The sequence below is a fragment of the Halichondria panicea genome, chromosome 1 (genome assembly GCF_963675165.1).
Source record: "Halichondria panicea chromosome 1, odHalPani1.1, whole genome shotgun sequence".
NCBI lineage: Eukaryota > Metazoa > Porifera > Demospongiae > Suberitida > Halichondriidae > Halichondria > Halichondria panicea.
In genome coordinates this window covers 11697797-11723215 of record NC_087377.1, presented here as the reverse complement: position 1 = coordinate 11723215, position 25419 = coordinate 11697797, and the positions used below count along the sequence as shown (strand labels likewise).

Below are 25419 nucleotides of genomic sequence, written 5' to 3'. Positions count from 1 at the left end.
ATAGGTAAGGGCTTATATGAGCTAAAAAACCTTTCTGGTCAAATACTCAAGAAGAAGGCGAATGTCTGTCGGCTGAAGTTGTTTAATGAAAGGAGCTTGTCTAGAGACAATAAACAGCCACCAGAAGGCGATCGGCCACCAGAGAGAGACGACCAACAGCCACCAGAGAGAGACGACCAACAGCCACCAGAGAGAGACGACCAACAGCCACCAGAGAGAGACGACCCACAGCCACCAGAGAGAGACGACCCACAGCCACCAGAGAGAGACGACCCACAGCCACCAGAGAGAGACGACCAACAGCCACCAAAGAAAGACGACCCAAAGAAAGAGGATCCACAGCCACCAAAGAGAGACCCTAAGTCAAACAAATGTAAGACTAAGGATGTTTTCAAGAAGGTGAGTGTTGTGTCTCAATCAATTATCTTTTGTCTGTTACTGTACCTTTACTGTACTATTCTTACCTTATCATAGACCGAAGTACAGTGGGTCAATGAGCTCTCTCTCACGGCACATGACAGAGAGATACTACTCGCCCCAACAGGCATGCTGTCTGACAAGCATGTGGATGCTGCAATGATGCTTTTAAGTGGCCAATTCTCCAAAACATCTGGGTTGCAATCGTCACTTAAAGTGCAGTTTCGTCTTGGTTTTCGCCCAATTGATTTGGACAAGCGCACGAGGGTTCAAGGTGAGTTATGTAACTGTCTCAAGATTATGAAACAATTCTTTTTATTATATTATTATTATATATTAGGAGTGCAGATACTGTTTGTGCCAGAACGTCATCACTGGATCCTGACAAGTTGTATTGAAGGCAGTGTCTATGGTATGACAGCCTGCAGACAGGCACTAAAGAATTTCCTAGATCTGTAGAAAATCAACTACTCCAGCTCTACCATCCAACACTTAGTCCACCACAACGTCAAGAAATTGGTTTACTGGCAGAGTGTCCGCCTGTCCAACAACAACAAGAGTCATATGACTGTGGCTTATTTGCTATTGCATGGGCGTACCACCTCTTAGTTGGAGACTCTTTAAACACGCTGACACTGGACCAGCAAAAACTCAGACGGCATTTGGTAAGGTGCTTTGAAAAGAAGAAACTATCAAGGTTCCCAAAATCAAGGCAGGAGACCCCTCGAAGTGAGATAGTGTGGGTATCTGTAGTAGCTTCGTGCTACCAGTGCATAAGGCCTGACTTGTGGAACGACATGGTGCAGTGTGATGGCTGCGACAGGTGGTACCACATGAAGTGTGCACGTATAAAGAAAGCTCCATTCAGTGACTGGCACTGTAAAGACTGCAAATAGACTGCAAATAGATAGCTAGTTTTTCTGTTGTTGTACTTGTTCAAGTTTTGAGATGTATCATAATAACCGCTGAGATACTTTTAATAGGGGGCCTAAACTTTTAAGAGGGGGCCCAGAATTTTAAAATTCTAGGCCTGGGGGAGGCCCAATCTCATGGGGGGCCTAAAATTTTATGACACCGGCACGATATTTGTTTTTTGTACTTGTGACCCTTTACCAAATGTATGTGAAAGCTGCGCATGGGCACAAGAGCTAGCTAGCACAGATGAGGCCACAAGGCACGCTAATTTCGAAAAAGATGGACACTAACAACGAAAGGAAACAAGAAAGGTTAGGAAGAAGGAGGGAGCGAGAGCGACAGGCAAGAGCGCAGGAAACTGCTGAGCAGAAGGAAACAAGGCTTGCTAAGCGCAGAGAAAGATACAGGGCACGTAGGACTGAAGGTAATTTAATAACTAAGTGAAGTGAAACGGTTCTGGCATTGAGCTATCATTGTAGAAACTGCACAAGCTCGACAGGCACAAATGGATGCCAATAGATCAACGCAGCAACTCAGACGAAACACAGAAAGTTGTGAGGTCAGGCATGCATGCCTACAACAAAATGCTGCTTCCACCCAAAGCAGCAGAGCCTCCGGTAACTGATACAACCAAAACGTTAGCCAATATTATTGTTCATAATTATTGTTCATTACAGAGATTCTTTAGTGTCTCCATTGTAGCTGTCAAAGAACTCACCCATTTCAAAACATGCTTGTCATGCAAGGCCAAAATAACAATCACTGATGAAGCCGATTTAGTCACATGCCACAAGTGCAGCACTACCCAAAAATCTAACAAGTCCCCAACCAAGATAATAGCTAAGCTATTAATCGAAGGACCAAATGTCAACATCATTACTTTGGTAGGGTACGAAGACATACTAAACCAAGTCACAATGGATAAACAGCTTTCTGCTCAAACCTTACTCGAAGCTTCACCGTTTGATGTAACCTACAAGGATTTCCATGTGATCACTAGTGTATGCCGTCACTCCTAAATTTGACTTTTCCTTACTCACTATTGTACCAATTCCCAATTGATTATGTTTCCAACCTCTAATCACAAACAAATAACTTTGTTAAATTATGACATTCATCACGCTTGCCCCATGGCGCTTGCGTCACCCTAGTAATTATTACTTTTAGTTAGTTATTAGTCTCATGAGACTTTAGAATTGCGTATAGTAAGGCTACACGTGTCCTGTGCTTTACTTAAAGTGAAGTCCAAACGTGGAAGAATTGACTGTGGTGCTCTAGAGCTTGAAAACTAGTTATTATTGGTCTGTGCCCCCTTTTAAGAAGCACTGCCGTAGCCAAATGATGCTTTGCCTACAGATCCTGCTTATTTGTGTCTATGTTGACGAACTGGCCTGCATACATTTCCTTGGTTAAATCTCTTTTGTATGTTTTTACATTTATAATCAAAAATGCTAAAATGGAGGCTGTAAAAGACGAGAAAGTGTTATATTAGTTTGTGCCCCTTTTAAGAAGCACTGCTGTAAGCCTATGATGTTTTACCTACATATCTTGTTTTGTTGTGTCTCTGTTGATTAACTAGGCTGCATAAATTCTTGATTTTGATTTTCTTAAGCATGTTTTTTTTACTTTTAGCTATAAATAGAGGCTACAAAAGATGAAAAAAGTCGATGACGTAGCGCATCACGGATAGAAAAAAAGTAGCTCTCCAGTTACTTTAGTGATAGTGTATGGGTTGACATTTATTAGACACTAGTGCTTCACTGAAACAGACTATAAAGCTGACACTGTAAGAAACTTTCAAAGTGGATTCCATAGAACATTACAAAATAATTATTTTGTGTTGTACTGTGACTACAGTATCTTGAGTGCATGTGTTCGATGTTGCTCTAATAGTTTCTCTCTCTCTCTGTCCACATTTTCCAGTGTTTACCAAGTTGCTGGGTAAGAGAGTGTTCAAGAGATACCTCGAGCTGTTCTTGGACTCCCCATATTTCATGGACTGGTGGGTTATTATGACTCTAGAAGCCATTATTTACAATATCATACAAGTTTGCTCCAAAACACTTTCTGTTTGTGTACTTTGTTGCAATTTCAACATTGATAATGTACTCCAGTTATTTACATGTACACACATGCATGCACACAAATGTCTGGTGCAATATGCTGGAGTCTCACCTCACTATGTCAGCTGCTGGGGAGAATGATCCTCAGAGGGAGAATAAAACAACACAATCCAATGTGAGTAATTAAATAATATCTACATGACTTAGGCCAACAACTCAAAGCCTAGGACGACTGCATGTACCCATGTCAAATCGCATATTGTGTCATTACATGTTAGATAGTTTATATGATCTATACGTGTGAGAAGTGCCTCAGAGGTGGTAATAATTATCGTTTACTGCATAAAAAAAGTGCATGGGGAGATGCATGCAAAATTAATACAGTAGACCCTCGCTAATCGGTATAGAGCGAGACCAGACTCCATCCAAATATATGAAATTTCCGGATTAACAGATGTCATTAATCGATTATGAAAAGACACTTGCACGTGTACATGTATTATGAATATACGCGTGGCCTTTAATCAAGGTGCGTATTTTCAGCTGAAGTGATCCTTTACCAGGAGCAATGGAACAGGGTCCCTAAAGTAGAAAGCTAGAATTGTAGTTTGTTGCTTCTTTAGCTCCAGAGCATATCAGGAGCCACAAGACTCCAGGCTTCTTTGCTGACTTTGATGTGATTCTAGTCCACAGTGCATGTCTCATGCACCACTAAAACGCATTTCTCAAAAGTTTCAGCATGCCTTTAATTTTATTGCTCTTGTTACTTGTGCTGTTTACTAGCCAGCTTTTATGCTCATACATTCTGCATTTATTGTGTAACATGCTTTAGGTTTGTATAGATTCATGTCAGTAGCTGAGGGTTAGCACTTCATGCTCTAGTTCACCAAGCCATCAGATAGACTTCTGTTTCCCTCTTCTATAATGACTGTGTAGTTCATTGTCAACAATTACAACAGTACCGCGGGTGCTTTTTTTTTTTTTTTTTTTTTATGAAAGATTTAGCAATTAATTGCAAGGATACACAAATAGCTACAAAGCTAGGGTGAAGTGAGTCCTATAACATACGTTTTAATAGTTACAACATGTCAACTAGATGTGAATACAGATGAGACTTAAATGAACTTATACTAGTACAGTCTACTAAAGTAAAGTCCTTGTGGCTAACCAGCCTATTCCATATTGTGATTGCATGCGGAAAAAATGAGAATTTGTAAAAGGATGTTCTACATTGGTAGGGGACCAGAGTAAAACAGTTAACAGTTTTACTACTGTACGTCATATTTCTCTTGGTTGCTGGGTTGTTTGGGAAGTCAGTTAGATTGTGTAGTATTTTGAAAAGGTGGCAAAGCACCGCAGCAAGGCGCCTCAGCTGCAGAGAAGGAAGCCTGGTCAAGGTGAGTAATTCTTCACTTTTCAAATTCCATTTCTTCAGACAGACTCTCATAGCAAATCTCTGGACTTTTTCTAAATTGTTTATTTCACACTTGTGAAATGGGTTCCATACAGAGGATGCGTATTCCAGATGTGGTCTCACGAACGATGTATACAACTTTAACAGTGTTGTTGGAGAAGAATTCTCAGAGAACCTGCGATGTAGGAGACCTATCAACTTCCTTGTTTTATTACAAATCGTATTGATGTGAGTGTGCCAGCTCAAGTCAGCCGATATGGTAATTCCTAAATACTTGTAGTTAGAAACCTGCTGCAGTACATAACCATTTAGAAGTAGAGTTGGAGCCTTCAATGAGCGCGATGTTTTCTTAGAAACGGACATAAACTTACACTTGCCAAGATTAAATTCTAATAATTTAGTGTTCAAAAAATTTGAGACTTTAGAAATGTCCTTTTGAAGATTCATGTAGTCATTAGTAGATGTGATAACTCTGTATAAGGCCATGTCATCAGCAAACATATTTAGCTTACTGTCTTGAGAAATAACATCTGTGACTTGGTTTATGTACGTAATGAACAATAGTGGACCCAAAACCAAACCTTGGGGCACACCTGAGAGAACATGTAAGCTGTCTGAGTTACTGCCATCAATACCCACAAACTGTTTCCTCTCCAGTAAGTAGCTATGCACCCAGTTTAGTAAATATTTGTTAAAATTAAGTGACTGTAGATGTTTCAGAAGATTGACATGGGGGACAGTATCGAATGCCTTTTTGATATCAAAGAAAACTACGCATACTTCTTGACCTTGATCCAGGGTGCTGATGCTGTGTCAATATAAAGCTACTAGCTAATATTGCTAATACGTACACACATGATATGATATGATTTATCATGATGAGCATTTTAGCAGAGCTACATGTAACTACTATAAGTAGAGTAGCAACACTCCATGGACAAATTGTGCTACGCATTCTTCTGAAAAGGCTTCAATGGCATTCCCAGTAATAAAACTAGGCATAACTCGAGAACGAAGTATTACTAAATCCACGAATCAGAATCCAAGAAAATGTTACCAGAAGCCTATAGAAACTCTTACTTGCACTCCATTGATCCTGTTGTGGCTACCAATTGTGCTGGGAACAGTACAACTGCTGACTATTACATGTCACCATCGTAACAGCAGATACATACCCATCGCCACACTGGATAGTTACTGTGGATCCTGGTAATCTGCTGGCGACTGGTCCAAAGGCTCCATTCATGGGGTTGGTCAACACAGGACAGCTGCCTGAGAGGATCAGTTGAAACTGTGTGTACAAAACGATAATACTTACCAATCCTAAAGCTGTACTCGGCAGTCGTACTGTTCCCAGCACAGTTGGTAGCCACAACACTGACAGTGTAGTCCACATTGTATTGAGCAGTCACTGTGACAGAGGTGGATGTGAGGACAGTAGTAGAGAGCTGGGCCAGAGGTGATATGGTCACTGTGTAGGTGAGGTCATCTCTACCACCATTCTCAGTAGGAGGGTTCCACTGTACAGATACACTGACTTCATTGGCTGAGGTGTTTAAAGTGGAGTGTCTTATTATGGAAGGTGGTCCTGGTGGATCTATAAGAAATCGAATATGATGGTACAATGGCCTAGACAGAAAAAAAACATTACTCACTAGCTAAACGGATTATTGAAGATCCTATCAGGGCCGCAGTAGGCTCAGGATCTACACAGGACACAGTGATCCCATTCTCTGCTGTTCTTGACAGAGTATAGATGTTAATGTAGTGTCATTGGCTGCAATCAGTGTCACAGTGTAGCCAAATAACGTCATTGGTACATTGAGATCAGAGCGGACAAGAATACGAGTCACATCTGATGGTTCCCATCTTAAGGAATCTCCAGCAGCGGTGCAGGTGAAAGTGACTGTTTCCATTGGACATGGTCTCTCCATACTCACTGAATATTGGGCTTTATGAAACATGCAGCAATGTAAGGAAATCTATAATTGAATAGTCAGTCTTACCAGTGCTGAAGCCAGCCAGAAAGCAAATCAGAAGAACTCTAATGAGCTTTATTATCTCTATTAGTGTCATCTCTAATTATTTCTTGACAGTGAGAATATTTACACAACCTCCTTGTTTACTTCCTTTATGATAATTTATTCATAGCTTCTTTTAATTACACTTCCAGTTTTTGTAGACAAATAATTAACAAGATGCTCATAGAGCATTCACCCCGTGCGTTGAACTTCATTGCACGCACACAGAGGCAAAACAGATACAATAACTTTTTACTGTAATGACTAATCTATAATATAATATATATAGTTCAGAATGTGTGTGTGTGTGTGCGTGTGCGTGTGCGTGTGCGTGTGCGTGTGCGTGCGTGTGCGAAGACCTTGTACAACCTCATGGAGACACTGCTCAAACTGGTGAGATGGGTGAATAAAGGATACTTACAGTATGACCCCAGAGAAGGTCTGACATGCGTGCACGAATCACTATAAGTTCAGTGCATTGATGTCATTGTGTGATCCAAAAAATACATTAGCACTTGTAATTATTCATGCACGCATGTCGGACGTCCTCTGGTGACCCTATACTCTCTAAGTCTATAAAGTTACTTTAGTGATGTTTGTTGTACTATCGATAGCGTGGGTTGATATTTCTTAGCCAGCTAGATCACCTAAATTTCCTCAAAAGCTGACACTGCAAGAAATTTTCTAAGTAGATTCCACATAACATTTTCTTGTATTTGTGTAATTGTACTGTGACTACATGCATCCAACTACTTTGAGTGTTCAATGTTATTCTGTCCTTGTTTCCTACATTTAAGCTATTTCAATAAATAACGAGATCTGTATATACTCCACTTAATTACATGTATCCCCCTCACCCACCCCCAGAGCAATATGACAATGCCCTGGTGCAGTCTGCTGGAGTGGACTGTCTCACTTCACTCTGTCAGCTGCTGGGGATAATGATCCTCAGAGGGAGAATAGAACAACACGATCCAATGTGAGTCTTTGACTATATTACGTAGCTACATGACTTACGCCATTGTTCTAAGTTGTTGATAATGAACAGATGCAGTACATGCATGCTCTATAAATTATGTTACATGCACATTAGCAAAGTACCAGAAGTTTCACAGTCCTACAGGTCCATACGCCTGGTTATGGTATTCAGTTCAATCTCCTCTCTGCATGGGTGACACCTCCTCATAAACAGGACCAGTTGGTGCAGTGGGTCCTATACATTATCTTGCTCTTTAGCTGACGGGGAGTACACATTCTTCTTATGCATGAACAAATACATTATCAAGAGTCCCATCAACAATTCAATGACGGTGAATAGAATGCCATGACAACCACGCTGATGGAGACAGCTCCATCAAATCGACTCCCATCAGATAGGCTGGCGCAATTGTAAGAAACAGCTGTATAAGTGGTTCAAGGTATATAGAAGCATAATTACTTTAAGTAATGACTACACTTGCCACTGCAGAGGATCTCTACTGGGTTTTGGTCCCACTCTCCTGTAGCTGGACAGGTGGCAGTCATTATGCCCTCAGCCTCAGGGAAGAGTCCATCATCACACTGGAATGTCACTTGCATGTTTACCGGAAAGAGCAGGTACTGAATGATCACTGATGGTGCCACTCTGTGGTGAGGATAGTGGAGCCGTGCAGTTCATTGGAGGAGCTGTGTAAATAACATACTGTTGGGAAGTATTAATTTTCATAACAATGCTCAGTAGAGCATTCACACTGTGCGTTGAGCTTCATCGCACAGCAGCAAAACGGATACAATAACTTTTTACCGTAACGAGTTTATCATTATGGGGAATATAATTATGATCGTGAATTTATAAAGCAACGATTAAATCAATTGGTTTGTCGCCTTCGAAGATCGCCTAAAAGTTTCAAGTACAGCAGTTAAAGCAGCCTATGAAAGTGTCTAGTTCGTTCAAACAGCTCATTTTGTGTCCATGCATGTACACACATATACACATTATACATCTGCATTTATTGTGTAACACGCTTCAAGTTTGTATAGATTCATGTCGACAGCTGAGGGTTAGCACTTTTAAATTAGTGCTCTAGTTTACCAAGCCATCAGATAATAGATTTCTGTTGCCATTAAGCTCCTCTTCTATTGACTGTGTGTGGATTCATTGCCAACAATTGCAAACAATAATGAAAGCACCGCAGGTGCTGATGCCTCAGTGGATGTGCCAACATAAACCTACTAGCTGATATTGCTAATACACACGTGATATGATTATCATGATGAATATTTTTGCATCTAGAGTGGGATCGAAATGATCATGATTGTTGCTAAAGAGGATGCTAAAAGTACAAAGTTTATGGCTGCTGCATCAGTGTATAGAGCCTTGCAGCTCTCTAGCGTTCTAGTACAGAGCTAACTACTGAGTAGCAACACTCCATGGACAACTTTTGCTACACATGCACTCTTCTGAAAGGCTGCAATGGCATTCCAAAATTAGGCATAACTCGAGAACGAAGCATTCTTTTGGAAATCCACGAATCAGAATCCATGAAAACATTACTAGAACCCTATAGAAACTTTTACTTGCAGCTTATTGATCTTTGAGCAGCTGTAGCAGTCTACATACACACATGCACACATACAAACACACACTGCCGTATACCTTGCTTGCACATACACACCGAGGCATAATAATAACTTAACAGTATCCAAAGCATACAAATACCTCTTCTATGATCGTATTATAATTATGATCATAGAAGAGGTATTAGTATACTTTGTATTTGAGTGTTATATGACATAATTATAACACTCTAATACCTTAATTGAGCGAAGCTAAACATGGCGAGAGGCATTAGCACAGCGCACCACTCATTTAATATAGCTTCTTTTTTAATACAAAAGATGTAGTGGCTTTTAATGAACAGATGTTGCTGCTTACAGTTGTTAAAATCGTTTACGAGCATGCACATTAACACAGAAGTTTCACTGTCCTACTGGTCCATACGCCTGGTTAGTATTCAGTTCAATCTCCTCTTTGGGTGACACCTCCTCATAAACAGGACCAACTGGTGTAGTGGGTCCAACATTAGCTTGTCCTTTAGCTGCTGGGGAGCATACTGCCTTCTTACGCATGAACAAATACATGATCAAGAGACCTATCAATAATCCAATGATTGTGAACGCAACTGCTGTGACAACAACGCCGATGGAGACAGCTGCATCAAATCGACTCCCATCAGATAGGCTGGCACAACTAAAAGGAGCAGCTGTAGGTTGTTCAAGAGAGAAGTATTATTACAAGTGTATATTCAAGTAATGAATACACTTGCCTCTGCAGACGATCTCCTCGTCCCACTTTCCTGTAGCTAGACAGGTAGCAGTCATTATTCCCTCAGGGAACAGTTCATCGTCGCACTGGAGGGTAACTTGTGTACCGGGAAAAGCTGGTACTGAATGATCACTGATAATGCTATTCCGTGGTGAGGGTAGTGAAGCTGTGCAGTTTATTGGAGGAGCTGTGTAATGATTAACATAGATATTTTGTATTAATTTCCTACAACCAAGAGCTTAACTCACGAGTTGTGGGAGTAGGTGTGGTTAGTAATGTACACTCAATAGCCTCAGGGTCTGGACTCCACATTAGTGTACCCTCACATGTCACCATTGTAACAGCAGATACATACCCAGTGTCACACTGGATGATTACTGTGGATCCTGATAATCTGCTGGAGACTGGTCCAAAGGCTCCATTCATGGGGTTGGTCAACACAGGACATTTACCTGAGAATTAAGGAGTTGACAATTTGTGTCAAAATAATAATACTCACCAATCCTAAAGTTGTAGTCAGCAGTTGTACTGTTCCCAGCACAATTGGTAGCCATAACACTTACAGTGTAGTCCACATCGTATTGAGCAGTCACAGTGACAGAGGTGGATGTGAGGACAGTAGCAGAGAGCTGGGCCGGAGGTGAGACGGTCACTGTGTAGGTGAGGTCATCTCTACCACCAATCTCAGTTGGAGGGTCCCACTGCACAGATACGCTGACTTCATTAGCTGAGCTGCTCAGAATGGAGTATCTTATTGTGGAAGGTGATCCTGGTGGATCTATGTAACTTAGTGTATACAGACAATTGACGAGACACTAACTGCAACTCACCAACCAATCGGATTGTTGAAGATCCTATAGTGGTCAGAGTAGGTATACTAAGCTCAACACAGGACACAGTGATCCCATTCTCTGCTGTTCTTGACAGAGTAGATGTTAATGTAGTGTCATTGAATGCAATCAGTGTCACAGTGTAATCTGACTGCATTAGTGGTACATTGAGACCCAAGGAGGAGAGGATAGTGATGCTAGTAACATCTGATGGTGACCATCTCAAGGAATCTCCAGGAGCAGTGCAGGTGAAAGTGACTGTTTCCATTGGACATGGTCTCTCCACACTCACTGAATATTGTGCTTTACGAAACATGCAGCAATGTAAGGAAATCTATAATTGAATAGTCAGTCTTACCAGTGCTGAAGCCAGCCAGAAAGCAAATCAGAAGAACTCTAATGAGCTTTATTATCTCTATTAGTGTCATCTCAAATTATTTCTTGACAGTGAGAAGGTTTACACAACCTCCTTGTTTACTTCCTTTATGATAATTTATTCATAGCTTCTTTTAATTACACTTCCAGTTTTCGTAGACTAATATAATTATAACAAGATGCTCATAGAGCCGTGCATTGAGCTTCATTGCACGTGCACAGCGGTAAAACGGATACAATAACTTTTTACCGTAATGACTTCATTATAACATGGGGAATGATCGTGAAGCTATAATTATAAAGCAACGATTATATTGATTAGAAAAGAGTGTTTTTTGTCGCTTTCGAAAATCGCCTACAAGTTTTAGAATTATTTCAACCACCGTCTCATTACAGTTAAAGCAGTCCATGAAAGTGTCTATAGTTTGCTTAAACAGCTTATTTTTATGTACACACACCGATATCACCATACAGTGTATACAGTTGTCACTAACATCACCATACAGTGTACACACCAACATCACCATACAGTGTACACACTAACATCACCATACAGTGTACACACCAACATCACCATACAGTGTACACACCAACATCACCATACAGTGTACACAATAATTATATGCATCTTATAGGCCTGTTATTATAGCACCAAATATTTTTCGCCATTATTCTAGAATAAAAATTACTGCGTTATCATAATCGGTTATAAGCCTATTATAGCCTTCTTATATTGTTCATCCTCTCTCTTAGTACGACACCTATTATACACATGATATATAAGACACCTATTATTATATTATTATATACCCCATTTGGGGTCTGTATCATAGCAACTGGGTGGGGTTTAACTACCATAAACCCCAGCCCTATATATATAGAGCACATTCCTCATAAACTCCCTTGCCTTGATGGCACACTGATTTTATACTAGATCTACATAGACACTTGTTGACAAGGGTAGGACAGATAGTTGGGGCTCGCTAAACACCAGGAAGGCTGGAGGATGGGTGGGGCTCATTGCTTGGACATTGAAAAGTTAATGCATCGAGCTAGAAGCTTAGCACTGGCTTCAAGCTATACGCACAAATTTTTTGTTCGTTTTTAATAGTTTATGAGACTGTTAGCTAGTTATATCCAAGGTGATCGAGGTAACTTAGCTGGCAAGTACTTTTCATTCAAGTGGGTAGATCTATATATATAACACTTATTGTCCACTACATTTGAATTTATAGCAAATGTAAACCATCCTTGGCCTCGGGGCTTCGCCCTCGTCCTCGGAGGTTGACTGCCATAAATTTTGATATAGTGAACAATAAGTATAACATAATTATTATAACCAAATCTATCCACCCTATATATAGTACAGAATGTGCATACTGGTTGGTGTAAACCACCTCGCCCTCGGGCTACGCCCTTGTGCTTAAGCGGTGGGTTTACTGCCATAAATCCCTAAAACTATAACAATCCTGTTTGATAATAGTGGCAGTATAGTTGTCCATTTCTTTCACTTTGAATTCCACTAGTGACTAATACAATGTAGTATATAACTATAACATTATTATTATTATTATTACAACCTCTTTACCAAATCTACTCACCCTATAGTACAGAATGTGCATATTGGTTGAATGATTTCGTACTGTCTATTGTTTATTAATATTTACGACACGGAAGCATTTTCCTTATCAGTACAGTGTCCCTTTTCTCTGAAGGTTCTTTGTTTATTGTCCCACTGTATTTCACTATCTCTACCTCCTCCTCAGGTACTATATTATGGCTGAGGGTGTGAGGCTCTACTCTCAGGAGACCTGGAGGATGGTCACACAGACCAGGGGAGTGCAGCTTGTAGAGCAGAACATCCACAAAGTGGTGAGTGGGTGATGGGATTTTTGCATACAGTGAAATCTTTGGTCATTAAGGTGTAGATTTTGACTTTTTTTAGTACTGTTGTTGGAGTGTTTCCATGACGACTCTTAGTCTACTAATGTTATCAGTTCATATCCCGCCCCTTAATTTCTTTAGCCGCCTGTAGCTGTCTGACCAGTGGTAACTTCCTGGGATGCTTCCCAGAAGAGTGAAAGTAAGAAAAACTCACTGTTACCACACTATAACTACAGCTGTTGCTCTCACCAGTATTACCAAGGCCTATGGTGAGACACTGTACAGACTGTAGACTGTGCTGATAATTTGAGGTGTACTGTCAAGATTGTAAAATTTATTTGTTTGCTCAGTTTATTACTTGTACAGCACTCAACTATCTCTTTCTCTAACCTTGTGAGCTGCTGCTTGGCTTTCAATATTGTTGTACATTGAGCGCTGAAAGCCCTTTCGACTGTGTTACTACCTGAACAGCTGTCTGAAAGATGTAATACGCTTAGCTATTGATGATTGTGTTTACGATTGAATTGTTTTACTATTGTTCATCCTCCCCCTTCCTCAGCTCCTGTGGTATTGATCCTGGACCGTCTGTATTTGGGGTGGTACATCGTATCCATGACGACCTGACTCATACAGACCAGCAGATGTACTCGTGTGGTTCATTGGCTCCCAAAATGAGGAGGGGAGGATGTATAGACTCTCACTATCACAAGCCGGGAGAGCCGTGGGAGAGAATGAGGGGTGAGGGTGTGTGCATGCATGTTGTGTGTGGAGATGAGATTGAGTGTGGTATGGGATAAAGGTATGTTGATGTGACATGTGGATTAGGTGCACTTTTGTAGATGTGCTGTATAGTATAGGTAGATAAATGTGGTGGTCACTGTATCAGCCAGTGACACAAGTGTTGTGTACAGCTTGTGAATGTGTTGTGTGTTGTCCATTGAGGTAGAGTACTTATAATAATAATGGTAGTTTTAACCCATTGTACACCCCCTCCAGTTCCTTCTCCTGCTGGAGAGCTGAGTAGTGTAATGGGTGTGGTGACCGAATGTCCTCCCTCCTCCCCCTCTGTGCTGAGACACTACGACACAGACACTACCCTAAACATATCAACCTCTTGGAGACACTGCTCAAACTGGTGAGATGAGTAGATGTATGAAAGTAGCTAGCTCTCCAGTTGTTTTATAGTGATAGTGTGTGGGTTGAAATTTCTTAGACACCAGTGCTTCACTGAAACAGAGCAGTGGATTCCACAGTACATTTAATTGCTTGTATTTGTGTTGCACTGTGACTACGCTACATTTATTTGAGTGCATGCATGTGTTCAATGTTGTTCTAATACTCTCTTTCTGTTTCGTTATCCATTTTCTTTGAGTGTGTTCAATAATGTTGCTCCAACGCTGTATAGAAGACATTATTTACAATAGCACAGGTTAACGTTTGCTCCAAAACACTTTTGTGTCCATTGTTTAATAGGTAATGTATATTCTCCAGTTATTTACATGTACTCCCCCTCCACCCACGTCACAGAGCTGTGACAATGCCTTGGTGCAGTCTGCTGGAGTGGACTATCTCACTTCACTCCATCAGCTGCTAGGGAGAATGATCCTTAGAGGGAGAGTAGAACAACACGATCCAATGTGAGTCCGGCATTGCGTAATGTCTACTTTCTGTCTCTATAATCACTTTTTGAGTGACAGAAGCAAAACATGGCGAGAGGCATTTTCACTGCACAGCTTGCACCACTCATTATAATAATTGTTTTTCTTACAAATACTTTATGTACTGTGATTTATAATTATTTGCTGCAGGAATCTGGACAAATCTGACAGAACAGTAACATGCAGATGTATAATTAATGTAGCTTAATTGTTGTTTTTTCTTACTACTCTTTGCTAAATATGTGAACAGATGCAGTGCTACGTACATGTATTGTTTACATTGTTCTCAATGAACGTATCTGATGCTGAATATACATTATAATAAAAGTTGCAAGGAGAACAATAGTATACTGAAAGCTAGAGTATAATGCATATACTACCACCACACCGAGGCATAGTTATAATAACTGTCGAGTTTGATCACTTGTTTCAAAGGAACCACACCACTTCATTCTATTTCTTTGAGGAAGTCAAAAACACCACGTTATAATAATGACAAATTTACAGCAAAAAATAACCTCCTGCTTGTATTAGGGAATGCAAAATAAATTATTATATTGAGAAAATCTCTACGTATAGTTATATAATTATAATATACGAAGGATAAAACACTATAGCCTCTATCATGATAGTCTGTAGAACAAATGAAATGCCAGAATGATCGCAATTAATTATAACTCGTTGAATATTAAAGTGAATGAGTTTCACAGTCCTACTGGTCCGTATGCTTGGTTTGTGTTGAGTTCAATCTCCTCTTTGGGTGACACCTCCTCATAAACAGGACCAGTTGGTGCAGTGGGTCCTACATTAGATTGTCCTTCAGTTGCTGGGAAGTACACTGCTTTCTTACGAGAGAAAATATGCATCACCAGCAGTCCAGTGAAGAACCCAATGACTAGAGTGACAATGAAAGTGATGACCACACTGATAGCGACAGTTGCAGAAGTGGACAAGGAAGCGACAGTAGAAACTGTGAGATGAGGTACCGGTAGTATATAAATAGCAAACAATTACAAAGCTCATATATATAATTATATATCACCTTCAGTCATAAGTACACACATGATTGCCTCAGGCTCAGTGCTCCAGACTCCAGCATTAGTGCAAGTAATGGTGTTGGGTCCAGTCAATGAGAGTCCATTGTCACACTGGTAAGTCAGCACTGTTCCCTCCAACACTGTCTCGTTCAACCTCTCATGGTCCATTATAGCACCGTTGCAGGGCTCAACAGGTACAGTGCAGTTGACTATAATTATATGGACGGTCAGAAAATATATCTATATCATAATTATGATTATACTATGACTATAGCACATGACAGATGTTTGTATCTCATCAGCTCAACATGAGCACCCAATATTATATGACCTGCCATTGAATACAATTGTAGACAGATCATGCAGACAGAAATTATTTTTTCGCAGGAAAATTTTGTTCTGATCAACTACATTTCACCTGGTCTCTCCCTGCACATCAAGCTCCCAGGATTCTCCACCCACTCTCCCCTACCCCCCACATCAGTGCATGTGCTGGTCCTCACATCAAAGGGGAACAGTCCCTCGTCACAGCGATAGGTGACCTCTGAACCCAGTGAGAAGGGTGGTGTCCCACCATTGATGTCCACACTACCTCTGGATGGTGCATCAGGAGAGCCACAGGTGACTGGGGGATCTAATGAGGACACCAATGAAAAGAAGCATGTACACATTTTTGATTAAGATTATATACCTGTAATCGGACTGCTGCAGTCAAAGGTCCCAGGGTTAGGAGACCATCCACTAGTGCCACAGGTTGAGGTTCTCACTTCATTGTCTCCACTGCAAGTGAAAGTGAGCATGGATCCACCAATAGTGACAGGAGGTGTGTTGGTGATAGTCACACCAGTAGCAGTAGATGGTGTGGGGCACACAACTGCATTGATTGATAAAGGCATTTATGTTTTATGATCATAAAATAGCCTACTTATATACAATTGCAGCCTATAATCAATGACGGCAGTCACCATGAAGTATAGCTTACTTAGATCCACAATTGAACTTTCTTGACTCATTCCAGCACAGTTGACAGCTCTGATGGTCACATTGTAGGGTGTGTTATAGGAAACAGTGATCTGTGTGGAGGTGGTCTCCATGGTGACTGCTGACCCAGAGAGAGGTGTTTGGGAGATGGTGAGAACATAGCTGACAGACACACCACCAGTAGAGGAGGGAGGGTCCCACTCCAGAGTGATAATGGACGAACTGAGCTGGTTTTGAATGAAGGATACGCTTGGATTGAGTGGAAGTGTTGGGACAACTGAAAGTTAAAAATCTCAGGTATAATTATGAAGTATAAATACTCACCAGCAACCATGATGGTTTGCTGCTGTGACATAGGACCATTGTTAGTAACAGTACAGGTGACATTGCTATCATCCAGTACAGACACTTCACTGAGGTTGATGAGAGTGGATGTCAGAGTTCCACCATCATTGCTCACAAGAACAGCCTCAAACATGATCACTCCAGGTCCAAGTGTTCTTCGACCACCAATTTGTGAGGGAAGGAAGAAACTTTGCAGTGACGTCCCTGCTGGTGATAGTAGATCCACTTGCCATGTCAACGAAGTACCAGGCGAAGAGCATGTGAACAAAACAGCCTCACCAGGACATGCTACACTCGTGTTCGACATTAGAGACGCCTCTTTTGGTAGAGAAATGACAGTAAAATAAAATATTAATCTATAATCATAATTTATACCGAAAAATATGATTTGAGATAGTAATTAATATAGCAAGACCTGAGTTAGTATAAGTATAGCTTGTACTATATAGTATTTTTAGCTACCTACAGAGGACTTCAGGTTGGTTGACAGCAGTAGAAGTTGAAGTGCAGCCAGTCAGTCATGCCATCTCATTCACACAGTGTATGTCTATACTTCACTAATGCAATTAGTGGTCATACTTGACTGCATTTCAACTTTGAACTTCTGCCAACCAACCTGTATCAGAGGTGACCCTCTAAATATACGACATTTGAACATTTTTCACTCATAATCATACATGGCACTTAAATCGCCTCAATTTCATAAGACACATTTTATTAAGTTTAACCGACCTGTAGCTATAGTGGCTCAACTACCTCGACTGACCTCTGGCCTTGTGACTAATGAATTACTGCATTCCTTATCATTGCAAATTTCTACTATTAATTAAAGCTGCAATTGGCTCGAGATCCCACACTGTTGAATATGTGACAAGCAAAGTCAGAAAGTGGTCGGAGGAGATAAAACTACTAGCTAATATTGCCCAATCACAACCCCACGCAGCCTACTGTGCCGACGTTCATGCATGGTCTTTCCAGTCGTTGGTCCTTCCTGTCACGTATGATTCCAGACATTGCTGACCTGCAGCAACCCTCTGGAGGACACGATCCAACACGACTTGCTTCTTGCCTTGACTGAAACCAGCGTGTTCAAGGGAAGTGAGAAATCTTACTGGCTCTTCCTGTCCGTCTAGGAGGAATAGGAATTACTAATCCGGTAACTGCACCACATAATTATGCAAATGAAGCGTCGATAAAAACCGGGCAAAGACGTTTCTTCCTTCTGACAAGAGTTGGGACTGTTCTGCAATGAGAGTGGGGCCTTCTTGGAAGCATAGATAGAGTAGAAGAGGGATTGCAAACGGAAGTGATTCACGTGATGTTTTACAGTGAAGTCTACGTAGTGGCTCTGGGACCATCCGTGTATCTCCTCATAACTCCCACAAAAGCCCGGGAAACTTATTGTGTCCAAAGCATACATCTCAGAGCTACCCCCATTACTGAATCACATGCCCCCTGATAGTAGGTATCAATTGGAAACAAAGAAAATATAATCTCGATTGTCGTGAAGTAGCTAGAGGTACACAGAGCGCTTTTCACGCTTGTGTTCCTATAGTACCTTTGATATAGCTAAGGCTTTGTAACTAAATAGTGTCCTGTGTCCCAAATGGCCTCAAGTATTAGAGAAAGTTGATGTTTAGCAGCAGAACTGCTCGTGGACTTCTTACAGAGAGCAAAACAATTCTCATGAATTATTCATGTTTAGCCCTCGTGTTAAAAAGTAAGCCTCGATTAAAACCGCGGAGATACACGGATGGACTTCGAGGGTACTTCCGTTTCCAATCCCTCTTCTACTCTATCTATGTTGGAAGCAAGACAATGTAAACAACTTAAACTTGCCATAGCTAGCTAGCTAGACAATCTATGGCTAGATTTTAGTTACTTGAGAGCATACACGGAGCTAGCCTCGTTCCCAGGCCGATCCGTCTCCAATTGAACGTTAGGTCGACTCCTAGTCGATGGATCGGCCTGGGAACGAGGCTAACACGGAGCTAAATTACGGTACTAAACTTATACAGGGAAATATGACAGGAAACAAAGTGTGAAGAATCTCTGCTTTTGTTTCCAGTTCCTGTCACTAACCACTTCCAATCACTATTATTTGCATCCCAACTCTACATGTACAATCATCAGCAAAAAGCTATTAATTAAAGCAGGAGTGTATGTATCTTCATACACTCCCTGAGATTAAAGCTAGCTAGAGTCTAGGCCTCAAGCTCTAGCCTCATACACAACCACATGAACTTACTTGCAACACCTAGAGCTGATGTTATGTAGAGACAAAGCAGGAGACATCTTTGGACAAGAAATTCCATTTCTCCCATCATTAGCCTCGATCCCAGGCCGAGTTTTCGCTTTTATAACGGTTAGGCAAACAACTGGGCCTGGTACTAGTTGTCTGCGCATGCGTAAAATTTTCATTGTATATTTGTGGTCGGCAAAAATATTTAATAAATCAATAATAGAAATTTGTACACAGAAAATGCACAGAGTGAGTACACAAAAGATGCACATAGGGAGCTGCTTCACAAAGGCCTGGGGAGTTGCCAGTTGTGCTGCAGCACAATTACAGTGACCCAGGGCAACTTCAGGATGATTGAATGCCTTCAAATTACGTTTCAAAAAGATTTAGCAGGCTGCTGGACTTCTCTGATTCTAGGCCCCAACTCGTAACTCATTGCTTGAGAAAACGTAGATTCTCTTGATGTCTCTGAGCTACCCAGCAACGCTCGAATGAGCAGGTCATACTCCAGTCCTGTGTCTGTGAGTATAGGACAATATTAAAGAAACCAAAGACGGTTAAACCCTTACCTCAAACTGTCCAGTCTCGTCCGTTAGTATAGCCAAGAGGAGCACTGTTGGGATAGCTGGATATTAGCCATTGCTCCTGTACAGAGAAGTAGACATTTTAAATACGTGTAGATCTATACATATTAAATTTCTCGGTTATAGTGTCATTGTCGACGAGCTGATGATGGCAGCACCAAGTTCTCTAGCTCACACTCTTCACTTGATCCACCATATTAATGATGAAACTATAGTCTACCTACATTCTTGCCAAACATGAACAAGACTTGATAGCATAGCCGGCCATAGGGCCCACACAAAAATATCTGACCTTAACAAGCTTGACAAAGCTTTATACCTCTTCCCTTGTTGTTCAGTCTTCAGAATAAGCTTCAGAGAAGAGAGAAGCTTCAGCTAAGAGCCATTCCAATCGATTCCAATAATGATAAAACGGGAACTGACTTCTAGTACACAATAGTACACGAATATAAATGTCACGAAAGTGAACGAGAATATCCATTTGTCAGAATGTTTGCCTAACCGTTATAAAAGCGAAAACTCGGCCTGGGATCGAGGCTATTATCCCATTAGTAGCTCAAGGTCGCCGGGTGTAGCTGCCGCGCCGACATATAAATGTGCTGAGTCGGCGCTTATTATTGTGTCTAGTCAGCAGTTTCAGAAATAGCTGCTGGCCGTCAAGGAAATGAGCAGTCTGACTTCTTCCTCACACTCCCAGCTGTACAACATTGTGATCACTGCACCAGCTTCTGATTAAAAATGTACATACCTCCACAAACACCGTTAGCAGCGATGTCCATGCAGTCGTGCTCCCGCCTATACATTAGCACTGGCTCCTCTAAGGACTTCTCCTGTCACTGGGCTAAAATTCGAAACAATGCATACGTTGTTACATGCTTCAGTGAGCATTATACTGTTAATTTAAGCGTATTGTGGCCCCTTATAAATAAATATTCACGAGTTTTATTTTTTCAGCATTTTCTCTTTTGCAGGTTCAAAGATCTAATTGTTGTACCACTATATATTTCTATTTTGTGTATAAGAATGTCATGATTATGAAGATGCGCATGAATGAGACAAGTCACAGGAGGACAATTCCGACCTATTAAACCAATCCGGCGGAGAGCTGCCGTGCATGGAGATACCACCTGCAGGACAGCGAGTGAGGGACAGTGAACTGATGGTGTCTCTGAGGACTCAGAGGAGTGGTGTGGACCAAGATTTGCTGCATGCTCTAGGCTGGTCTGGGGGCCAGACCTAATAGCTCGGGGGCAAAATCAAGAGAGCTCTTCCCCCTCCCCCCTCTAAAAAAGGTTTGGCCCCAGACTAGCTCTGGGTGGGTAAGGATCATTAATGGAACAACTTCCAAACAGATATAAAGGCTGGACTAACAATTCTGAGATCTTCATCACTGACATTGGAGAGAGTTACATAATCATTGGTGGTCTCCCTTCTCTCACCTGTCTCACTGACCTCACTACCTTCTGTAGAAATGGTGCTGACAACAACTAGTGGTAATGGACCATTAGGACAGTGGACATATCCTGCATGGTGGGATTGAACAATGGTGGTGAACCAGGACAGCAGTTCTACATTAACAGGAATGGTTCTCAGATCATCAGACTAAACTACAGAGTGACCAACCTAGCTCACTCTAACCGGGTCCTACTGTTGTACTGTACCAACTACATGGAGGAGATATGACCCTGAGCCTCTGTGCTAACCTGGGTGAGTGAATATACTGTTGCTGTAAAAAGTTATTAGGCCTCGATGCACATGCGCAAGCGAGGTATACGGTAGTATGTTTGTGTGTGTGCGTGTCTGCACGTGTGTGTGCGTGTGTGTGTGTAGACTGTTTTTTTAGACCACTTTTGATTTTATTGTTGCAAAATAACCATGCAATGCTCACAAAACATTCTCAGAATTTCTTTTATTTTTTCGTAAATGTCACTAGCTTTTACAAACAGGGAAATCTTTAATTATCTTGTGTAGACAAATACAAAAATCTTAATTTGAATTGTCCTGTGTATTACCTCTACGTGTCATGTTATACGTGTTGGTGTTTCAAAGTGCAAATTAAGTCTATAAATTGCACAGCTACAGCCAGTGGCAGATCCAGTGGGGGAGCTTTGGGGGCTTGAGCACCCCCTGGCCTTGATGACAAGCCTGAAAAATAGAATCTAGAGCTAGCTATCAACTCACTGCATGCACTGGATAGCACGTAGATACGGTCACATTATCATTGCCACATGCACCCAGTTTATTACTGAGCATGAACAATTATTGATGAGTCATGCAGGAAACACGTTGTGCTTGAAAAACAGACAACCTTTTTTTTTAGTAAAATATTTTTAGCTCCCCCTATCAAGAATCCTGGATCCACCCCTGACAGCAAACCGTATCCGACTGATTATCACCACAGTGGCGGATCCAAAAAAAATGAAAGGGGGTTCCAAACTAATGAGCACGCAGCGTGAGTTTTTTAAAAGTCGCGCACAGCGTGAATTTTTGGGGTTACTCCCACTTCCGGTCACACGTGACTAGGGAAAATCCCATACCTCAGCCAGGGGAAGTCCCATAATAGACTTGCGTAGAGCTAGCTACCGGTCACACGTGACTAGGGAAAATCCCATACTCAGTCAGGGGAAGTCCCATAATAGACTTGCGTAGAGCTAGCTAGCTGCCACAAACAGCTAACTAGCTCTAGCCTAGGCTAACCTGAACACTCCTTTGGCAGTTGATACATCAAAACAACAGGTACAATCATTGAATCAAATTACAATAGCTAAAAAACTGATAAATAGCTAGCTGGTGTCATTAAGCCTTCTAAAGTTAACTTCAAAAGGGGGGTCAAGGGACCCCATGGACCCTCCTCTGGATCCGCCACTGCACCACACGTATGACACTACTCACCTATTCCCATGGAGACTTTACAAAAATCTTAATTTGAATTGTCCTGTGTATTACCTCTACGTGTCATGTTACATGTGGGTGTTTCAAAGTGAAAATTAAGTCTATAAATTCAAAGATTGAAGAGAAGGGGATATGAAACTAGATCACATGAGCTTATGTGCTCAATGTAAAACAGAGTAAAAAGTTTAGGCACTCCGCGCTGCTATAAAAATGGCGGTTTAATTTGTAAATAAAACAAAACAGCCCCATGGGAAGCTGGATGACTCACTTGAAGTATTATGATCATATAATTGACTAGCCACAGATTGTTTTAAAATATATTTGGTGGCAATAAAATCCAGAACGCCAGATTCCCTGGTTTATTGGCTATACTAGCCTTTGTGGGACTGTAGCAGAAAGCAAGTTGGTTTTCATAAGATGGTTCAGTGATGAGTTTTAATGTTAGCTATGTATTCTATGTACTGGTGCCTGTCTCAAAGGCTAGATTGCTCTGATGCTGAAAGTATATATAATCGATTTTTAGTGTACAATTTAGCAAAATTGTGCTCCAGGACAAGTACAAGAGGTCAAAAAAGTTGAAGTGATAGAACAAGCTGTCTCTTGGCTTTTAGCTGAGGAGCTGTTGCACTTCCCAAAGGTCCACTCTTGCATTTAATATCAACTTTGTTCTATATGTAGCAGCAAGTCCAGAGATACAGTTCCACAAAGTATTTTACATGATTTTACATAGAACTTGCAGTAAAGACAATGTACCACGCCCATTTTGGGCAACACGGATTGTATGTACACGTCATCAAGTTTCATATCCCTCTCTCTTCAATCTCTGATAAATTGCACAGCTATACAGCAAACCGTATCCGACTGATTATCACCACACTTACGACACTACTCAATTATTCCCGTGGAGACTATAATTATACTAGCTATGTCTTTTGTACTCCTAATATTTTGCTGCCTCCTTGGTCTGGGATCAGCCTGGAACCAACCGAGCACCTGCTGTGTTAGGAGCCAAACCTGCTCCAGTGGAACCGAGACAGAGCTGACAAAGATTAGAGAATCACTTGAATATCTATCAGAGCTGGAACACATTCGTAAAGCACTGGAAACTATTGCCGACAGATTACAGGGTACGTAAGTAACAATTATGCTCACAGTAAAAAGCTCAAAGAGTTTGTGTGCTATCCACGCATGTAACTACAATAATCTGTCTCTCTTAACTAGACAGTACAGATGCTGAAGGAAATGCAAGTGCATCGGTGCCAAGTACGTGCATGCCAACAGCAGCCACATCAACCATCGAAGCAACAACTGCTGCTACCAGCAAACCAACAGCAATGACCACAGACCCACCAAGTGCTTCTGACACTTGCGGTGGACCAGGATGGGCGAGAGTGGCCTACATTAATATGACCAATCCCAACCAACACAATGCCCTCAAGGACTTCAACTGACAGACTATTCGATAAGATCATGTGGTCGTACACAATTGTCTGCTGGCCTTTGCTCATCTGTCATGTTTCCAGTGGGTGGTATTCAATACAGGTAAGTATGTGGGAGAGCAATAGGTTATCGGTTTGGACACAACTACGCATTCGCTGGATACCATTCTGCAGGTAGGAATACTATCGATGTTGCATATGTCGATGGACTCAGTGTCACGCATGGACAATCTCCACGCACACATATCTGGACGTTTGCTAGTGGTCATTTTAATGGAACCAGTGGTGATACTGACGCTCACGTGCGCTGTCCTTGTGATGAGGGGAACACTTTTGGTTCACCTCCATTTGTCGGAAATGACTACTTTTGTGATAGTGTGGCCACATCTAATAACTATAATGTAAACCCGTTTCGTTTGCATCCCGATAATGCGTTGTAGGATGGTCAATCTAGCCTTAACACATGTTACAATAATAACAATCCTCCGTGGTTTACGAAAACTCTATCAACTCCAACTACTGATGACATTGAGCTACGAATGTGCTTCTATAATCCCAGCATACACACTAATATTGGACTTCAGCTCATGGAAATATACATCAGTTGAAGTGATTGTGAAGGAATAAAAGATTAAATATTTGCTGAGAACTTTTGTAATGAAAGCACGTACTGCCTGCGAGTGCTGATGCCTCAACATGTACGTGTCAAAGCTATACATATTAACATAAATAGAAAGCTACTAAACTTATTGCTAATATACACACATGATATCATGCTGAACATTAATTTTTACTTATTGTATGCATGCAGGCATAATCACGGGAAACTCATATATAGCAGTGCCAGTATCTACACTTTAAGGCCACCATACAATATTATAACATGCACCAGGCAACTTCCAGGCAATTCATTGCCTACAATAATTTTGGTTGTAGGCAATGAATTGCCTGGTCACGAGGTAATTCATTGCCGACGTGCATCCTTTTAGCCTCAGATCATGTAGCATATGCAGTTTTA

The 25419-nt window shown here is 41.2% G+C and overlaps 3 protein-coding genes and 2 long non-coding RNA genes across 5 annotated transcripts in view; 1 reads left to right on the top strand and 4 right to left on the bottom strand.

The window, feature by feature from the left end:
• Nucleotides 1-25419, top strand: part of LOC135347382 (uncharacterized) — a 124305-nt gene that overhangs the window by 48017 nt on the left and 50869 nt on the right. The window lies entirely within an intron of this gene.
• On the bottom strand, nt 5864-6755 carry LOC135347611 (uncharacterized). Its single transcript, XR_010398478.1, has 3 exons — nt 6465-6755; nt 6128-6406; nt 5864-6081 (listed from the first exon to the last, which is right to left on the bottom strand). It is a non-coding gene; the product is annotated as an uncharacterized LOC135347611 (long non-coding RNA).
• Nucleotides 10101-11364, bottom strand: LOC135347272 (uncharacterized). The gene is made up of 4 exons (XM_064545188.1): nt 10965-11364; nt 10634-10912; nt 10383-10586; nt 10101-10321 (listed from the first exon to the last, which is right to left on the bottom strand). The coding sequence occupies exons 1-4, from the start codon at nt 11278-11280 to the stop codon at nt 10101-10103; spliced, it is 1020 nt and encodes a 339-aa protein (XP_064401258.1). The 5' UTR covers nt 11281-11364.
• Nucleotides 15351-19575, bottom strand: LOC135347072 (mucin-17-like). The gene is made up of 7 exons (XM_064544944.1): nt 19493-19575; nt 17224-17562; nt 16901-17176; nt 16610-16792; nt 16337-16552; nt 15924-16127; nt 15351-15851 (listed from the first exon to the last, which is right to left on the bottom strand). Exons 1-7 carry the CDS (start codon nt 19569-19571, stop codon nt 15586-15588), a joined length of 1563 nt encoding a protein of 520 aa, XP_064401014.1. The 5' UTR covers nt 19572-19575; the 3' UTR covers nt 15351-15585.
• On the bottom strand, nt 19689-20553 carry LOC135347496 (uncharacterized). Its single transcript, XR_010398400.1, has 2 exons — nt 20056-20553; nt 19689-20005 (listed from the first exon to the last, which is right to left on the bottom strand). It is a non-coding gene; the product is annotated as an uncharacterized LOC135347496 (long non-coding RNA).